The 18,679-nt window shown below is 34.5% G+C and overlaps 2 protein-coding genes and 1 long non-coding RNA gene across 3 annotated transcripts; 2 read left to right on the top strand and 1 right to left on the bottom strand.

The window, feature by feature from the left end:
- Window positions 1–432: 432 nt before the first annotated feature.
- TOZ (Transducin family protein / WD-40 repeat family protein) lies at window positions 433–10,897 on the top strand. Its single transcript, XM_023657033.2, has 14 exons — window positions 433–809; window positions 1,452–1,634; window positions 2,339–2,485; window positions 3,706–3,920; window positions 4,301–4,580; window positions 4,938–5,072; window positions 5,360–5,478; window positions 6,188–6,344; window positions 7,100–7,346; window positions 7,434–7,510; window positions 8,037–8,156; window positions 9,118–9,248; window positions 9,321–9,495; window positions 10,086–10,897. Exons 1-14 carry the CDS (start codon window positions 510–512, stop codon window positions 10,452–10,454), a joined length of 2,655 nt encoding a protein of 884 aa, XP_023512801.2. The 5' UTR covers window positions 433–509; the 3' UTR covers window positions 10,455–10,897.
- A 1,514-nt stretch (window positions 10,898–12,411) lies between these two features.
- LOC147789066 (uncharacterized) lies at window positions 12,412–14,190 on the bottom strand. Its single transcript, XR_015412098.1, has 3 exons — window positions 13,573–14,190; window positions 13,424–13,496; window positions 12,412–12,629 (listed from the first exon to the last, which is right to left on the bottom strand). It is a non-coding gene; the product is annotated as an uncharacterized LOC147789066 (long non-coding RNA).
- A 2,029-nt stretch (window positions 14,191–16,219) lies between these two features.
- LOC111777536 (inositol-tetrakisphosphate 1-kinase 2) lies at window positions 16,220–17,618 on the top strand. The gene has a single exon (XM_023657178.2). It carries the CDS (start codon window positions 16,391–16,393, stop codon window positions 17,435–17,437), a length of 1,047 nt encoding a protein of 348 aa, XP_023512946.2. The 5' UTR covers window positions 16,220–16,390; the 3' UTR covers window positions 17,438–17,618.
- Window positions 17,619–18,679: the final 1,061 nt, after the last annotated feature.

Below are 18,679 nucleotides of genomic sequence, written 5' to 3'. Positions count from 1 at the left end.
CAAGCGGTCGTTTATAAATAAGATTTTAAATATTTTAAATAAAAAAAGAAAATATTTCAAATTTAATCAACGAAGCGTATGCTCAGTATAGAGATTGAAGAAACGCGAAAATGTGTTTAATATAATATATTTATATAGCAATAACATAAATATAGTTATTTAATAATCAATTTATTAATATGTTTTATGATAAAAATTTGTATAATTATTATTTTATAATATCCTAGAATTTAATATAACATATTATGCATATTTAATTTAAATTTTAAAATTGAAATATAATTAGAATGATTTATTCTTATCCATATTCATAATATTTAAATAGGATACAACAAATAAAAAAAAATAAATTAATTACAAATAAAATATTTAAGATAACGTGATAAACATATTTATAAATAAAAGTTTGAAATTTTGAGTAATTCAATCGTTTATAATTCTCCCTAAACCCTAGCCTCGTTTCACCGTTCCAAAACCCTGTGTTCTCTCTCGTATTGCTTCTGCCTCCAATGGCGACTCCTCCCTTCAAGAAGAACTACCGTTGTGTTCCATTCCTTCAACAGTTCTACGAAGGCGGGGCTTTTGTAGTATCATCAGACGCTTCTTTCATCGCCTGTGCTTGTGGCGACTCGATAAAGATCGTCGATGCAGACACTGCGGCCATTCGGTCGACTGTGGAAGGTGGCGAGTCTGAGGTGTTCACTGCTCTGGCATTAAGTCCGAATGATAAATTGCTGTTCTCTGCGGGCCACAGCCGGCAGATTCGAGTATGGGACCTCTCGACCATGAAGTGTGTTCGGTCTTGGAAGGTAAATAAGGGATTGAAGTTCATCTAGTGTTTTTATTTGAGTATTGAGTGATGGTTTAACGAATGGAAGCTTAATTTGGTCCCTCTGCTTTTAAATGAACGTGTCAAGTTGGTTATTGCGACTATAAACACCGGGGGGGGGGGGGGGGGGGGGGGGAGGATTCTCAACTGTTAGTCAAAAGATTCAACAATTGTATAGAAAGTTAATATTTTAAAGTATTCTCTCTAATTTGTATACCTAAATTTTCAAAATTTAAAGATTATATTTTGCTATACCTTGTAAATGATAAGGGAATTGTACCTCTATGTACCTGGTTGAGCCTCAATTTTCTAGAATTGAGTATGAAGTAAAGTAGGAAGTCTATAATTTTAGGATTACAACTTTTAAGTGGTTCTTGACAGTGGATGTTCGATCTATGGGAATGTTTGACTTCCATATGAATTAAACATATTCCTTTTTTTTTTTTTTTCTTTGAAGAGAGAATTATCGAATTAATATGCTGTTTTTCTATCCTGCATTTTTTCCTTTTATCTTCAATAATGTTTTTGGCAACAAACTGAATGAACATATTGGTAGTAGTGAGGGACTGATGCTTTCCACTTCATTTTTTGTTTCCTTGTTTTGTCTTTTGACTTCAAATAGGGGCATGATGGTCCTGTGATGGGTATGACTTGCCATTTATCTGGGGGATTGTTAGCTACAGCAGGAGCTGATAGGAAAGTCCTTGTTTGGGATGTCGATGGTGGCTTCTGTACTCATTACTTCACTGGTCACAAAGGGGTCGTTTCTAGCATTCTATTTCATCCTGATCCTAACAAACAATTGGTAAGTATCAGAATCAGAAGACTTCTATTTTGACTTTCTGTAACCTGATGCATTGTAAAGGAAATTGTTACAAATATCCTCGCCGCTTATCATTCACTATTACAGATGCTACTCGAAGAAAGTAGGTTGAAAGGGGAATGTTTTACTCGAATGTTGATTGTGGTTAGATATTGAATTATTAGAAAAGTTATGTGGACCATAGTCTTTGTCAAGGGTGAGCAAATGGCATCTCGTTATTTTAGAGGAATGGATTTATGTGCTACAGATTTCGATGAAATTTATCTTCTATTTAGAGAAGAGTTGCAAATACTAAAGGAGATGCCGTCTCATGGTTGTTCCTGTCTTGTGTCCAAAGCTGATTCCAACAACTATTACATTTATTCCTCAATTTTATCGCTTTTGGTCGACGTTTTCTTTTTCACGTATAGGACTCAACAGCCTATTTAGTATTACCTTATTACGTTTAATAATTTTATGGTTGTGAAATGATATTATGTGATCTATGCCTTCTTTGTTTGTGTCCTCATTTTTTATATTTGAAAATGCCATAAAAACGCTAAAATTAGTATCACTTATGAGTTCTGCCTTCAAATTGTTTGAGTTCAGCTTATCAAGAAATAACATGATTGATAGGATGCCTTCTGTTTCCAATTTCTTATTGGTTGTACTTTTTACAATTACTGAGATTGGCCTTTGTATTTCAGCTTTTCTCTGGAAGTGAGGATGGGAGTGTTCGAGTTTGGGATCTTATGTCTAAGAAGTGCATTGCTACACTTGGTCACGAGTCAACTGTGACATCATTTGCTATATCTGAAGATGGTTGGACCTTACTAAGTGCTGGAAGAGATAAGGCAAGACTTTATTTCTTCTCTCCTCCTTCCCTTTCCCTTTTCAATTATTATTTTATTATTTTTCCAAATTTGTGTCTTCCCTTGAAGGACCATTTACTGTGCTGATCAGCCACATATATATGTTTCTTGTTATTTTTCTCCGTTTCAAGTTGAATTATGTGTGGTTGCTTTTTTGTTTTACTTTTATTGATTTTGCAACCTGCACTCTATAATTCTACTTTGTATAACCGAGGCTGCCACAATGCATTGTAAGTTGATTGGCTTAAAAAGTTTCTACTATTGCTGTGTAAACAGATATTTATTCAAATGTTGATATGCTATTGTATGGCTGAACAATTGTTGTTATTTTTGATTTGCCAAATCATAGACTAGAAATTTGGACATGTAAGCATAAATCTCTGTCGGATGATGAACAGCCTATGGGCAGGCGTAAATTAGAGCTTGCATTTACTAGCTTACCTTTTAGGGAATGGTGGACCTGCACCACCTCACTGCCCGTTGCACTGGACTCAACTTTATTCAGAGTCCTGAAAAAGGAGAAAGTATCAACTGCAACGTATTGAACAAGAGTTGCTATATTGGTGGTCAATCAATTATCTATAATCGTAGGGATTGACCTTCTTAAGTTGACATCTTACTAGTGCAAATTCCATTGGGTTCGTGGGTTATTTGAAGGAAACAAAATGCTTTTACGGAGAAATTTGTCTGGCAACCTAGTGGTAGACTTGGATGAATAGAAGCAGTAGAATTTAGAGGATGTGGATAGGAGTTTCAGGGATAGCCCATGTCTTTCAATGTATCAACTTTTCATTGATGAATGAGGAGTACACCACCCATAGTTGGCCTCACACTCATCAAGGTCAATGAAAAAAGTGAAGTAGATGATACAAACTATGGTAGCATGTAATATCCTTTGAGATTCCTTAACAACTATATATGGTAGAGTTAGGTGGTTGCCTTGTAAAATTAGTTGAGATACACGTAAGATGGTCCAAACACTCTTCAACATAAAATTAAAAAATGATGAATGATGAGTACAAAAACGAGGTTTATACTCAACAGTTCTAGCTATGGTTAGTTTTTAGTTTTAGATAATTACAGCAGGTGTTTAGTACAAAGTTTTAGATAATTACTGAGTGGTAGTTATATACTAATATATTGCTTGTGGTCTTGCAAAATTCCTTGAAACGAGCTGACAGGCAATAACATCATGATTTCAGGTTGTGAATGTGTGGAACCTGCGTAATTATACCTGCAAGAAGACTGTCCTAACTTATGAAGTCCTTGAAGCTGTTCTTGTTATTAAATCTGGATCAGATTTTGCTTCATGTGTTGGTTCTTTAAGTCAAAAAAGAAAGGAAACTAGCGTGTCCTCTGAAATCTACTTTATTACAGTTGGAGAACGTGGGGTTGTACGTCTATGGAGTTCTGAGAGGTATAGTTTCAAATATCATATAATTGCTCTTCCACGCTTTGATTGTTTGTTTGTTATTTCATTTTACCATATGTATGAAGAAACACTTGTATTGACAAGAAGAGAGTACAGGTTGGGGTGTAATAAATGATTGCTCCTGACCACATGCCTTAATATAATAAATGTTAGTCGAAAGGATGATAGTGAGTTGTGCGTTTACTTCTTAAGTTGTTTTTTTTCCATAAAACTTATTCTGTATGTGTTTTTACAATCATTTGTAATGTTGTACTATTGCTTGCATGCCACATGATATCGCCTAGTATGCATATGGATGGTAAATCTTTTTTGACACTTTTCCCCCTGTATTATGAATGTTTTTACATCAAAAACTACATTTTCAGTGCAGTTTGCTTGTTTGAGCAAAAGTCCTCAGATGTTTCTACCAAGATGGATGAACAGAACAGGGGCTTCACTGCTGCCGTCCTGTTGCCTTCAGATCGAGGATTGCTTTGTGTGACAGCTGATCAGCAGTTTATTTTTTATTCTCCAGTGAAAACCTTGGAAGGCGAAATAAGTTTGACTACAAGCAAAAGGCTGATAGGTTATAATGAAGAGATCGTGGACATGAAGTTTTTGGGTGATGATGAACAATTTCTTGCAGTTGCTACCAATGTTGAACATGTAAATTACTCTTCCTTCCTAATTAAGATCTTTGTTTGCTAACTTAATTGATCCTGTGAATCTCAAATTTTAATATGTTATGGAGGGGCCTGACTATGCGAAGGGTCTCTCAATTTCCATATGGCAGTTTGTGGAAACTAGGTGAACCATCTTTAACGGGTGCTCACCTGATAGATTTTCCCATTTCTGTTTGATGACAGTACTGTTTCTATAGCTATCCTGGCTGCAGCTACCCTCAGATAATCTATTTTCACTACCATTGCATTTAGATATGATGGACTACTTATTCTCTTTGATTAAATTGACATCTATATGGACATCTTGATCGTTAAATGAATAAAATCTGGATGTTTACAGATCAGAGTTTATGATGTTGCTTCCATGTCATGCTCATTCATATTGGCTGGTCATACGGATATAGTTCTTTGTCTTGACTCCTGTGTATCAAGCTCGGGAACTACACTTATTGTCACTGGAAGTAAAGACAACAATGTAAGTTGTCAATTCCCTGTTTCAGATGAACTTGCTTATCTTTCTTTTCTCTTCATGTAAGATTTTTCATACTTTTTTTTTATTTTATATATATAGACACACGCACACACACACATTTTTATGGTCATTCCTCTTTATTCTTGCTGTGATTAACTAGTCCTGAATCTGAATTTGACCTATGAGTACGATGTATTGGCACATTATATTAGTTGGTCAAACACTTTCTATTTTATGATTGGTTAACTTCAAGAAATGTATACTTCCATCTCATACGTTTTCCTGTATAGGTTAGGTTGTGGGAAGCAGAAAGCAAAACATGCATTGGTGTTGGTGTAGGTCACATGGGAGCAGTTGGAGCTGTTGCATTTTCAAAGAAGAGACGGGACTTCTTTGTTAGTGGCAGTAGGTAGGTGGATTTTATTGAATGCCTGTTTCATTTTCATTTAAAATTGCGTTCTGTAGATGGAGGCATTGACTAGCAATTTTTAATTAATGATAGTGCATAATGTTCGCTTGGAGAGAGATTTCTCAAACGGATGACATGATGATCAATTCATGTGGTTTTTTGTGCCCCCAAGGGGTGGCTTTGTTGGATAAGGCCTATGGTGTCTAGAGGTTGTGTGTTTGAATCTTTGGGTGAGCTTAATAAGAAAAACTTTGATATCTCTAAAATCTGGGCCATGGAACTTGTGTGGACTTTTAAAAAAGGATTTTCTTAGCATATAAACTAAGAAGGTTGTAGGATTACCATGAGAAGCTAAAAGGCATGGTAGACACTGATACTATAAGACATGGCACTGTGACATGTTAGTTTTTAAAATAGGACATGAATGTGGCTAGGCTTGTACACAAGTTGGGTTGAGTTGGATTAGGGGTATTTTTTGGACGGCGTGGATACAGTGTCATGGTTTTGCAGGATCTCGATCTGATATATTTATCGCCCTCCATCAAATCTCCTCTCTAAATAAACTTGTTAGTTAGTACTTTGTGCCCATCGATTTTTTTCCACTTTTTTTGTTTTCCATTTTGTTTTGCGCAAAATGCATATACCCATTGTAATTTTTGTGTAAATGTTTTTAGGTTACTTGCTGACAGAATATCATTGTCTTGTTTAGTGATCGTACTCTTAAGGTGTGGAGTTTTGATGGTCTTTCAGAGGATGCAAACAAACCTATTAATTTGAAAGCTAAAGCCATTGTAGCTGCCCATGACAAGGATATCAATTCCATCGCAGTTGCACCAAATGACAGTTTAGTTTGCAGTGGTTCTCAGGTTAGTAATTTGTAATTAATATTTCAGCTCACTTCCAAATAAGTTCTGTCCTGCCACCGGCAGTCTTATATCGCAATACTTGACCCTTCCTGAAATAAGCATTCTTGATTTCAACTCTGAGAGTGGAGAGTGGTGAGAGAGTTCAAAATTATTAACACTCCGCTAGAGATTTTAAACAGCTTTGAGAGTGCTAAATATTTGGCTTCTAATTGGGGCACATCATCAACATTGTTTTGCAACTAAATTCTTCTTTTAATTAAACTTGAGCCATCTTTTGTACGTGGGGGTGGTTTTTCTCCTCTCATATTTTCCAATTATAATTTGTAGTGGATTTGAGCTTCTTTTGGTGGTTTGGTCTTCAACTTCTCCTAGTAGTGCCATTTAAAATTCAATTCAATTCAATCGGAATTATAATCGATAAAGGGCCATTTGAAATTCAATTCTGACCTTCAACTTCTCCTTCTAGTAGTGGATTTGAGCTTCTTTTAGTGGTTTGATTACTAAGTTAATTTCAGAGCCTTCTTGAGGGATTTTGGAAAAGCCTTCATTTTGTGTACTTGAGTGTTTAGTAAGCTAGGTGCACAATGGACAACTTAGTTGGCTCTTGACTGTCATAAAAAGATAGGCTCTTTCAACTTTTCCATGAGAGCTTGTGTTCTACATTTCATCTTGTCAATTTATGTTGATTTCTTGTCACTTTCTGCTGAAGAATTCTGCCTTAGTTCGTTATGCATCTTTTAATTTTTCATTGTTAGGACCGAACGGCTTGTGTTTGGAGGCTTCCTGATCTGGTATCTGTAGTTGTGCTTAGAGGACATAAAAGGGGGATTTGGTCTGTAGAGTTTTCTCCAGTTGATCAATGTGTGGTCACTGCTTCGGGTGATAAAACGATTAAGATATGGGCAATATCAGATGGTTCCTGCTTGAAAACTTTTGAAGGTCATATGTCAAGTGTGTTGAGGGCTTCTTTTCTTACTCGTGGCACCCAACTTGTATCTTGCGGTATTGATTCCCACCATTATTGAGTTTGGCAGTTATCACAAGTGTACTAAGTTAGATTTGACACAACCAAGTAATCGTCTTTTGCAGGTGCTGATGGATCAGTTATGCTATGGACAGTAAAAACAGAAGAGCGGATTGCCGTCTATGATCAGCATGAAGACAAGGCGAGCAATTGACTATAACCTTAAAACCTTGGAAGGCTGTATCAATTTGGACACTGAACTTTTAATTTCATCAAATATAACCTTAAAACCTAGTTCAATTTTTGCTAACTTACCCACCAATTTTAACAAAAAAAAAAAAAAAAAAAAAAAAAAAAAAATCTCATTAACTCATTAAGTTCAGTAAAATAAAGTTTTCACTAATTAACCATTTAATAACTTTTCCAAAATTAATAAATTAAAACAAATAATTTTTTTTAGCCCTAATCCTATTTTTCTTTTAAATTTTATCAATTTCATAACATACCCATGTTTTTTATTCATTAAACGCATAAGAGGACATTTTTTTAAAATGATATTTGACGTAAGAACTTATTGGAGGAGCACTTTTTAAGGCTTATGTTTAAGATTGCAACCTTTATCTCTTTTTCCTGCCAATGAATGAAAATAATGTAGTTTCAATTTAATTGTCACTTACAAAAGAAAATAAGGTGAAGAAATTTGTTACTGACGACATTTTAGTGTGCAGATATGGGCATTAGCTGTGGGAAAAAAGACAGAAATGCTTGCTACAGGTGGTAGCGATGCTGCTGTCAATCTCTGGTATGATTCAACAGCACTTGATAAAGAGGAAGCTTTTCGAAAAGAGGTTAGATGGATATCTTATTATCTATGCAGTTCTGCATTTTTGTTTAGGATCTTTAATGGATGCTAAATTATTAGAAATTAAAGATTTAAGATGGTTTAATCTTTTGACAAATGGAACCTTTTTGCAAGTCTATGGTGCTCTATAGATTTTTTTAAAATTGTTATTTTTAATCTATGGAACCTCAAAATTGAGAATTAATTTTCTTTTCTTGTTCGAATTGAATTTGATCTGTGGGTTCTAACATCTAGAGGATTTATCATGGTTAGATTGGTTATCCCTGATCTGTGGGTAGAGTGCTTGTTGTTCCGGCGATGGGGTGCTTGAGGTTTGAATGGAGGTTAGAAGTAGCTGACATTCCGAGAGAACTTTGAGCATGTGTACATGTCGTTGAGTGATAGTGGCCGTGAGCCTTTGGCATTATGCTGTGAGGGGCTTTATTATTTTTCCAAATCTGTGATTTATTGCACCTAGGAAGGTGACTATTGAGCTATCGGGACCATCTAAGAGAGTTATGGCCCGCTCAAGTGGGTGAAGGTCGGGTCGATTATCACATCCATTCATGGTGAATGGTACTTTTAATATATTGGCCTATTATGGAAAGCTGACATTCATTGATTTATTGAAAAGGTCGGATACAAAAATCTGTAATTCTCCGTTGGAGTTTACAGAAAACCATCCAAACTTGAGATAATTATAGCCACGTTATTAGCTTTTTGGATTAAGGAAAAAGTCTGATTATGGTTTCCAAAAGTTTTTAAAATTGTTTTCATTATAAGTACCCCCATGTTTTATTATAATTTGTAGATAATGAATTAAAAGCCGAAGCATAAGTGTTCTTGTTAAATACTTTGTCCGTTGAACTAATGACAGATAAGTCTTGGGCTTGCACATTAAATTAAGAGATTGAAAGAATCCTAAGCTTCTTATCTTAAGCCTTCGTATGCATACATTGATAATGCAGGAAGAAGGTGTTTTGAAAGGCCAGGAACTGGAAAATGCTGTTTCTGATGCTGATTATGCCAAAGCGATTCAAATTGCCTTCGATCTTCGTAGGCCACATAGGCTCTTTGAACTGTTTTCTGAACTTTGCAGGTTAGCAGTATTTTACATTTTGTTTTATGTGTTTACCTCATTGGTATGTACTTAGTTTTGTTGTTTCCACAGCAAGAACGACTATGATAATCATGTTGGAAAGACCCTCGGTGCTCTTGGAAAGGAAGACTTTCGTCTATTGTTTGAATATCTTAGAGAATGGAATACGAAGCCTAAACTTTGCCATGTTGCACAGTTTGTGCTTTTCAGAGCTTTCAGCATCCTTCCCCCAACAGAGATCACTGAGGTGCGTCTTCTACTGTCTTTTCAAGTTTAACATGGAACACATCTAAGATAGATATTTCAATGTATCCTATCTGGCAAATGACTTTCCTTTTAGTATGAAGCTTATGAAATCTAAAAACTAAAATTAGTTTTTTGATTTCCTTTCCTAGTCCCATAGTTTGGCTAGTATTCAGAATGTTTCTTTTGAAAATAGCTTGGAAACGAACAAAAAACGTGTTGGTAGATGGCCGTTGGAATCGCATTCGTAATGGAATACAATCGAGTTCAGTTACAAGAGTTCAGAATTATAAGTGTGTTAGGAAGTAGTTTTAAATGGACCCTTCTCTCTTGGTTTAGAAACTTTAATCAAAGGAACGAAAATGAGTTCACGGGAATGCGTCGTTACAGTATGCATTATGCCAGGCCATTTTCTTTAAGCTTGCTCTCTCTGTATACGAGCGTGCACGCATAATGGACTAATTAGCTCTGACTTTTGTGTTTTAATTAGCTCTGACTTTTGGTGCTTGAAATTGGTCATCTATCATTCAGGATCTTGTAGTTTGTATTTGAAGGTAGATGTTCCTAGAATACTTATATCCATCATTTTTTCAGATCAAAGGTATTGGGGAACTCCTTGAAGGTTTAATCCCATACTCCCAGAGGCATTTCAGCAGGATAGACAGGCTTGTAAGAAGCTCATTTTTGTTGGACTACACACTGACTGGAATGTCAGTGATTCAACCAGAGACTGATACCAAAATTTCTAACGACGAGCCCCCGGTTGACACCGATATGAAGACTAGAACAGCAGATGTGGTACTTCCGAACGAACATACCGATGAGCAGAACGAGACTCATGACGAGCAAGAAGATAAGGCTCTCTCCAAGAAACGGAAATCTAAAAAATCGAAAAGTAGCGCAAAAAAGAAAGCTAAGGGTGTGGCCTACACTGAAGTTGCAGCAGTACCGTTGGCAGTGTAAAACAAGTGAGGTTGGTCGTAGTTCATAGCCATTAGTTTCCTCAAACAAGAGGTGGTATCCTCTCTGTTTCTCTCCTTGCATTAGTTTGGGCCACACTACGAGTAGCGGGAAGAAGCTGTGAGAAGCTGAATCTGTATCAAAGAAATGACTAATCCACAAACAAACCACATCATCCCGCTCTCCCAAGCCTTGTCTTCACCATGGTGGCGGCCATACAGCAAGGGCTTCAATTTGGTAACAAAAATTTGCTCATCATTTAGTGTGTAGCTTATGAACAAACCATCACAAGCATTAGTAATGATTGAAACCTGAGTTGTTTAGTTATTTTTTCATACGTCTTAATGATATTTTCCAATTCTGAAAGTTGTTGCATATATATATACTGTACGAAATTCCGAATGCCGACTAAATCATCAATGGGCATGTTCTTCAGAGACTGTAAATTTGTGAGTATGCTTCATCGAGCTGTTAAGTTATACATATAACCATAGCCTATGGTCATCCCCTACCCGAGAAGGAAAAAGAGAATCAAAATCTTATTTTGCCTTTAAATCGTCATGAAATTTAAACTTAGGGTTCTTAGGGTTCTTGGTTTTGAATTGATAACTATTGATTGTGAACATTAATATTTTTATAAGTTGATATCTGGGTTTTGATTTTCATTTTTCAAAGAGGATAAAATTTGCTAGCCGTGGATTTGGATGGGTATAAGAAACTGAGATGGGCTTGGACCGTTATGAGGATAAAATTTGCTAGCCGTGGATTTGGACAGGTATAAGAAACTGAGATGGGCTTGGACCGTTATAAGAAATCGAGATGGGGAAAGATTATGGAAAAATTGAAGAAAGATTATGGGAAAATTGAGAAAAATAAAGTTATTTTTGTTTTAAAAGAATTAATAAATATATATATAGTTTTTTTTTTTTTTTTTAGATTTAATTTTCCCTAAATTTTATTTATATATGCTATGCAGTAAAAATAAATTATTTAAAAAAAATTAAACCATAAATAATTCTCAATTTTAAAACTAAGTTGAAATCTTCAATAATAAAGAACAAATTATAATATAAAATAATGAATGAAAAAGTTGTGAATCAGAGAGAAACCTTAAAGAATGCAAAAGTAATTAACGGAAAAGTAACAATAAAACGCGTAAAATATTAAAATTGGAATTTAGAAGAAAAAAAGAATAATAATCATATTCTCATATTCAGGATGATTTAATTCCTATATTTTGCTAATATTCTTTTTTTTATTTATTTATTTTGATAATAGCTGATTTTTTTTTCATAAATATTAAAATATTCACAAAATATAATATAATTTCAAATTTTGATTCTTTATTAAAAAATATTTTCATAAAATAAAATATAGTTTAAATAAAATTCTTCATCCAATAATTATTAAAAGAAACTAACTTTTTGAATTTAAATTTGGTCATTATTACGAGACAATTATAGTGTAATTTTTTAATTTCTAGACTTTCAATTCCCGACCCAACCATGAACTTTAAATTTTTTTTTATAATAGAAAATCCTAATTTTTCACTCTTTCTTAAATATAACACCTCTCGTGTGTGTATATATATATATACACATACACGCGTATACCTACTTTTATAGAAAATTTATATAGAAAATTTATGACATGTTTTAGAGTGATTTTAAAATTATTAAAATTACTTTTTAATATTTAAAATTATTTAAAAATACATTTTTAATCCTTCCAAATTAATTTTAATGGTATAATATCCGTTATAAATTACCAATTTAAACATAGCTAAGCCTACTTCAACTCATTATATTAAAAATAATAAACTAAATAACATTTTATACACGTCCTAATATTTTTACATAAAAATAACAACTTTACATTAAAAAAAACATAGAATCTTTGTTCCAAATTGTAACAGCCGCTCATCGTCAACGCGATTCACAGGAGTTACTACTGGCCTCGATAATAAACTCCGACAACCAATGATAAATTTAAAAAAAAATATTTCCAAAAACATCAAGTAAAACATTTAAAACCAGTGCTATTTAAACTTAAAACAACCGAAGTAGATTCTTGACAGCGAAAGCATAAGTACACAAAACAGACACAGACATGGATTCCCAAATAGTTCCTAGCCCGCTGGTCTCGCCCTCGTCCTCGGTTGGCCTGCATCAACTAAATCTGGAAAGAAAAGTTAAAAATAATTTTGATGAGTAATTAAATTACCCAGTAAGTAGCCAACTTTATCTTTCATGAATTCATAACTAATCTTTCCAGGTGTTTTTAAATTTTATTCGTCATTGACTCCTAGTTTCTCTTACTAGGGTCATCTGTTCACTAATGAGGTATCTCAGCTACCTCCAGCTTAGCATAGCAAATGTTTTTAAGTTTTATTCGACATTGACTCCTAGTTTCTCTTACTAGGGTCATCTATTCATTAATGAGGTATCTCAGCTACCTCCAGCTAGGTTACTGACTCTCTCTCGATATGCTTATCTAGAATTTTCGGACTCGTATGTAAGACTCGCTCTCGGTCAAATACGGCCCATCTACTAATTGCTCTGGCGGCCTGTTTATCTCATATACCAACGGTCAAGAGTACTCATGCTCCCTGACTTAGCACACAGCGCGTTGCCCAGGAACTCCGCGGGAATTAGTAGACTATCATACTCATATAAATAAGCCATAGCTCAACAACCAATAAGCATATCTTAGAGTCATAATCTTTCTATTAACATGCATAACATACTCACAGTTACTGCATGTTTTCATACATGTATCATGTTCAACACATAGAACATTCTCACAATCATTTATATCATGCTTACATCACAGGCAAGCAGTCACAATATACAATAAACACTCAATATCATCAAAGCTCATCATAACATATTAAGCTCTTAATCAGGTAAACAACATACTCACATGTTGTAAAACAAGTTAAGAACTAGTTCAAAGGTCGATATGCTACTTACCTGGTTTCGAATCCCTTTCTCTCTTGATTGTACATTTAATAGGGTATTTCAACACAATTCCTTCCAATTAGACCTATATTTCACCATTTTCAAGGTAAGTATAGGTCAATCTAGGTAGAACAGGTCAAAACAAATCGAACGGGACAAACCGGGAACCCAAAATGATGCTTCACGCGCCCTCACGCGCCCTCACATCCTCGGTGTGTCTGTCCCACGCGCCAGGAGCACGCCCAGTCGCACACCCAGTCGCACACCCAGTCGCGGCCCTCACGCGCCTGCGTGTAGTGCACGCGCTTCTTCTTCTTCCTTGCGTTTTCTGAAATTTTCCCATCTTTTCTGTTAATACCTACTATATCCCGAAGCCATATCCTCCTTCTACGATTCGAATTTCATCCTGATTCCTTCTACAAATTTATAGATCTCCTTATTACGATTCTAACAAGCCCTATTTCATAACTCATTATACAATATGAACCAAGATATCGAGATTTAAAGGTTCGGTGATATGGGTTTTTCGTTACCTTCGAATCACCGTCCGATTCAGCTCGTGGCCGTATCCCCTTCCTCAAATGATTCCTCAGCAACAACCCCTCTTCCTTTACCCTCGATTGATGTCCAATTTTAAGCAACCAAACCTCGAATTCTCAAAAATTTCCTCCTCTGTTTTCTGGGTTTTTCGCTAATCACTCTTCTTCGTTTTTCTTCCTTTTTAAAACCTAATCAAGGCCCTAATACGCTTCCATACCCTCTAACAATCCACTCATCCATAACACTAACACAAAATAAAACCACCCTTCTTCATCCCACACCTCCATCTTCCTCTCTTTTCTTTCTTTCCCATCAATCCACCTGTCCATTCTTCCGTTCTCCATGGCAGCAGCTTCAAGCTGCTGCTGTCTTTTTCTTTCTTTTTTTTTTTTTCTTTTTTTTTTTAATTAATTAATTTATTTTTATTTTTATTTTATTTATTTATTTATTATTTTCGGATTATTACACAAATCCACCAAATCCACCAAATGATCTTTGTTTCAACCACTCAACTAATTATTTATTTATTAGTGTTTATTTTCTCTTAAAGATTGGTTCTTTGAGAAAAAAAAATGTATAATTATTAATTATTGTTCTTATTTTATTCCAAAGCAAAAGAAAAAGGAAATAAAAGTTTAAAAAATATATATAAAAAAGAAATAAATTGTCAAATAATTAAAAGTCTTTAATTGCTGGCTACCATTTTAAATTATCTCCAAGAATATTTACTTTAACTTTTCATTTATTTTATAGAGTAAAATAATTTAGGAGTGAGAAAATATTACAAAATTAGAGAAAATAATATTAAACTTTACCAAAAAAGTAGAATACTTGCCTTAGTTATCAATTATTTATATCGAGTTATATAAACAATGCGATGAACACGCTTCTATAATGTTTCGATGACTCTAAAAGCTAGAACAACTTAATCCAATTCGTATCTCGATCCTTATGATTAGAGTTAGGTTAAGAATTGATTTAAGTTGGGTTCGATTCAAATCAAATAAAAACTTTATCGTGGGTCGAACTTTATATATACTTTTATTTTTACTTTATTTCATAATTTTTTTATTATTTATTCTCCAACAACTTTCTAAAATAATTTTTAACGTTTTGAAATGTAAATTTTAATTAAATATCTAAGAATTAACATTTTATATTTATAAAAAAGTAAAAATTTTAAATAAATAATTCAAATAATTTGAACCAACCCAACGTAAAAAATTTGATTAGGTCGAGTTGAGTTGGTTCGTTATTTAATAAATGTTTTTTGGGTTAAAAAAATTATGACAAGAACAATTGGTAAAAAATATTATTAAAAAAGGACGGATGACTGTTGATATGAAATATTATATTTATAACTATGAAAAGAAAATTAGAAAATTTCTGAGAGAGTAATAAATATAATAATTATAATTCAACTGATTAAAATATTTTTTTTTATCGTCAATAATTAAAATATATAATTTTTATTTAACTAAAATTGAAAATTCAGAGTAAAAGGTTAGAAATTATAATGAAATATATATTTTTTTAGGAGAATAAAAAAATATAAACTTAATTTTTATTCCAAAAATAAAAGTTTATGATATTAAAAAAAAGAAAAAAAAAAGAATTTTGATATATAAATGGGAAAATTTGGAAATAAAATAAAATAAAGTTTTAAAGTAAAAAGAAATTAAATTAAAGTAAATAGAATTTGAACATTTGGGAGGAATTGATTGTGTTCATAGTTTCAGCATATTTTAAGGTCAAATGGTCCAAATATATCCATATTCCATTCCCATAGATCTTTATCGTAACATCAACGAGATATAACGATCGATATCTGAATAATGTAGTTCAACGAGCTACGGTACATATTTTTAACTAAAAAATAAATAAATTATTTTTAGCTTTCCGTTTTCAATTTTTATTATACAATAATTTTGAATTTTTTTCCGTAACGGTGTTACAGTCTTTTGATATTAAGTTGTGTTCGTGATTATATCGTTTGCAATTTAGGTGAGAAGGAACGATAACATCTTCAATATTTGGAGCTTCCACGAGCAAAGAGGTTGATGGTTGATTCACGTGGAATGACTCCATTTTGTATACCAGTCCGAGATAATTATACGAACGTATTAAAATACACCGAAATAATATTTATTATATATTATTTTGCAAATAGTTTTAAACAAATATAAGGGAAAATAATAATTTATTTTATTTATTTTATTTATTAATTGTAATAATAAATAAAACTTATATTAATATTATGAGAATCTGATCCCTCAATTTTATAATATTTTCCGACTGCCTCCCTTAAGTTGTATAAATTACACACAAACCCTCATCATTTTCTCACCGGAGTTTTCCATTTTCTCATCGGAGTTTTTCATTTTCTCATCGGAGTTTTTCACTTTCTCGGATTCCAAACAGAACTCTGCACCAGAAGCCATGGCTTCTTCTTCTTCTTCTTCTTCGTCGAATCGCCTTCGAGTAGGCTACGCTTTTCCTCCTAACAAAGAGCGCAATGTGATTCGCCCTTCTCTCGTTGATTACGCCAAGCTCCATGGTGTCGACCTGGTTCGTATCGATCTCCAAACGCCGCTCCTCCACCAAGGTCCATTTCATTGCATTATTCACAAACTCTATGACGATGCTTGGGCGGAGCATCTGCAGGACTTCGCCTCGAAGAATCCGGACGTCGTTGTCGTGGATCGACCGGACCTAATCGCTCGACTCTATGACAGAGTCTCCATGCTTGATGTGGTAAGCCAGGTGAAGGCTTCGGACAGCGGCGTGAGGATCGAGGTACCGAAACAGATCGTTCTGAAACAGGAGGATGGAGAAATCGATTCGATTAGGGATTTGGATGTGAAATTTCCAGTGATTGCGAAACCGTTGGCGTCGGATGGAAGTGCGAAATCGCATGAAATGTCTCTGGTTTTCAATCGACGCGGATTAAAGGATTTGGATAGGCCAGTGCTTCTACAGGAGTTTGTGAACCACGGCGGAGTAATGTTCAAAGTATACGTCGCTGGAGAGGAATCCGTGTGCGTGAAGCGGAAATCGCTGCCGGATGTGGCGGAGACAGAGGAGGAACTAGAGAAGAAACCAGACGGCGCGATGAAATTTTCGCAAATATCTAGGGCAGAGGAGAAGAGCGAAAAATGTAACGGCGCTGAGAAGAAGGAGGCGGAGGAGAAGGAGGAAGAGATCGAAATGCCGCCGGAGAAGATAGTTAGGGAAGTATCGAATGGGCTGAGGGAAGCGATGGGGATTAGGCTGTTCAATTTCGACATGATTAGGGACGGGAATGGTACATACTATGTGATAGACATAAATTACTTACCAGGATTTGCAGTACTGCCGGAGTACGAGCAGTTTCTGACGAAGTTCTTCAAGGAAGTTGCAGAGAAGGAGAAGAAGAAGAAGGTGGAAGAGGATGATTCCGCCATTGAAGACGGTAAAGCAAAACCGCGGTGCTGCTGTTTCCAATGAACGTGGGCATTAAATACACTTTTTTTTTTTTTTTTTTTTTTTTTTAATTTTTATTTAAATTTATTTTTCTGTTTGTTCGTTTAAAAATATTTCAGTCCACGTTTGTTGAAGTAAAAATTTAATGTTTGTAATTTAACGAGTAATAACTTACTTTCTATTTTAAATTTGTGGTATAAATCAACTAATTCGGACTACTCGATCAATTTACTTTAGCTCGATAGTCAGGATTCAAACGATCGGGCCAATAATCTATGATCGATTCGAAGAACCAGATACGATTTTGCTTTCACTTCATACTACCGAGATTCTTGCCCGACTTTCTTTTGGCTTAAGAAGGCAGCGGTGAGAATGAGGATCACTTTGGAACTCATTGAGAATGTTAGGGTCTAAAAGCTCTCCATCGTGTTGCGAATCCTTCGCCCATGAGAGGACCTTTTGGCTACCGTGAGAAGCTTAGCTTGCTTTATTAGTCACGTGATGATTTGATGTTCGTGATAGGCGTAGAAGCTGGTCAAAGTGATTGGAAGAGTGTGAAAACCTCTCCCTAGTAGACGCGTTTTAAAACCGTGAGGTTGACAACCATACGTAACGAGTCAAAGCAAACAATATTTACTAGTGGTGAGCTTAAGCTGTTACACAATCTTCTCCCATCTAAACCATGTGCACACGAGTGGCTGACCCTAACGCCACCGCCTACAAAGCGTTGTTCAATATTTGTTTTGTTTATTGGTTTAGGGAATTATTTGACCCTTTAAAATATTTTTATTTTGTCTTATTTTATTGCCTTCATGAATGCCATTTGCAAACGGTGCACTCTAATTTCGTTTCGGACAACCATATCTTGGCAACCAGTAACCCGAGTAGTATTTTAGTTATTTTTCACTTAAGTATTTTAAAATTCATTCTCTATATGATATTGAAATTATTTACTTCGGCCCCTTGTCTGTGTTTGGGTCTCTTAACCTTTTCCTTTGGTTTTCTTGAACTTTACTGGGACGTTTTAAACTTTCATGAGTCATCTTAACCCTTAGGGTATTACACAAATAGTATCGGGTTTGAATTACTTTTTAATTTATCGTATTCCATGCTTATAAAAAAAAATCTTGTTTCTTAAATAAATGATGAACGCGTCAATAATCTCTTTGAGAATCTTGTCATGATTATTCTTGAATCATTATGGATCAAATGATACCGTCGCACCATTTACGCTCTAAATAATCATGCCCTTATTGTCCCAAATGG

This window comes from Cucurbita pepo, chromosome 16, assembly GCF_057944985.1.
Source record: "Cucurbita pepo subsp. pepo isolate OVF chromosome 16, ASM5794498v1, whole genome shotgun sequence".
In the NCBI taxonomy this organism is placed as follows: Eukaryota; Viridiplantae; Streptophyta; class Magnoliopsida; order Cucurbitales; family Cucurbitaceae; genus Cucurbita; species Cucurbita pepo.
This window is presented reverse-complemented; position numbering and strand designations above follow the sequence as displayed.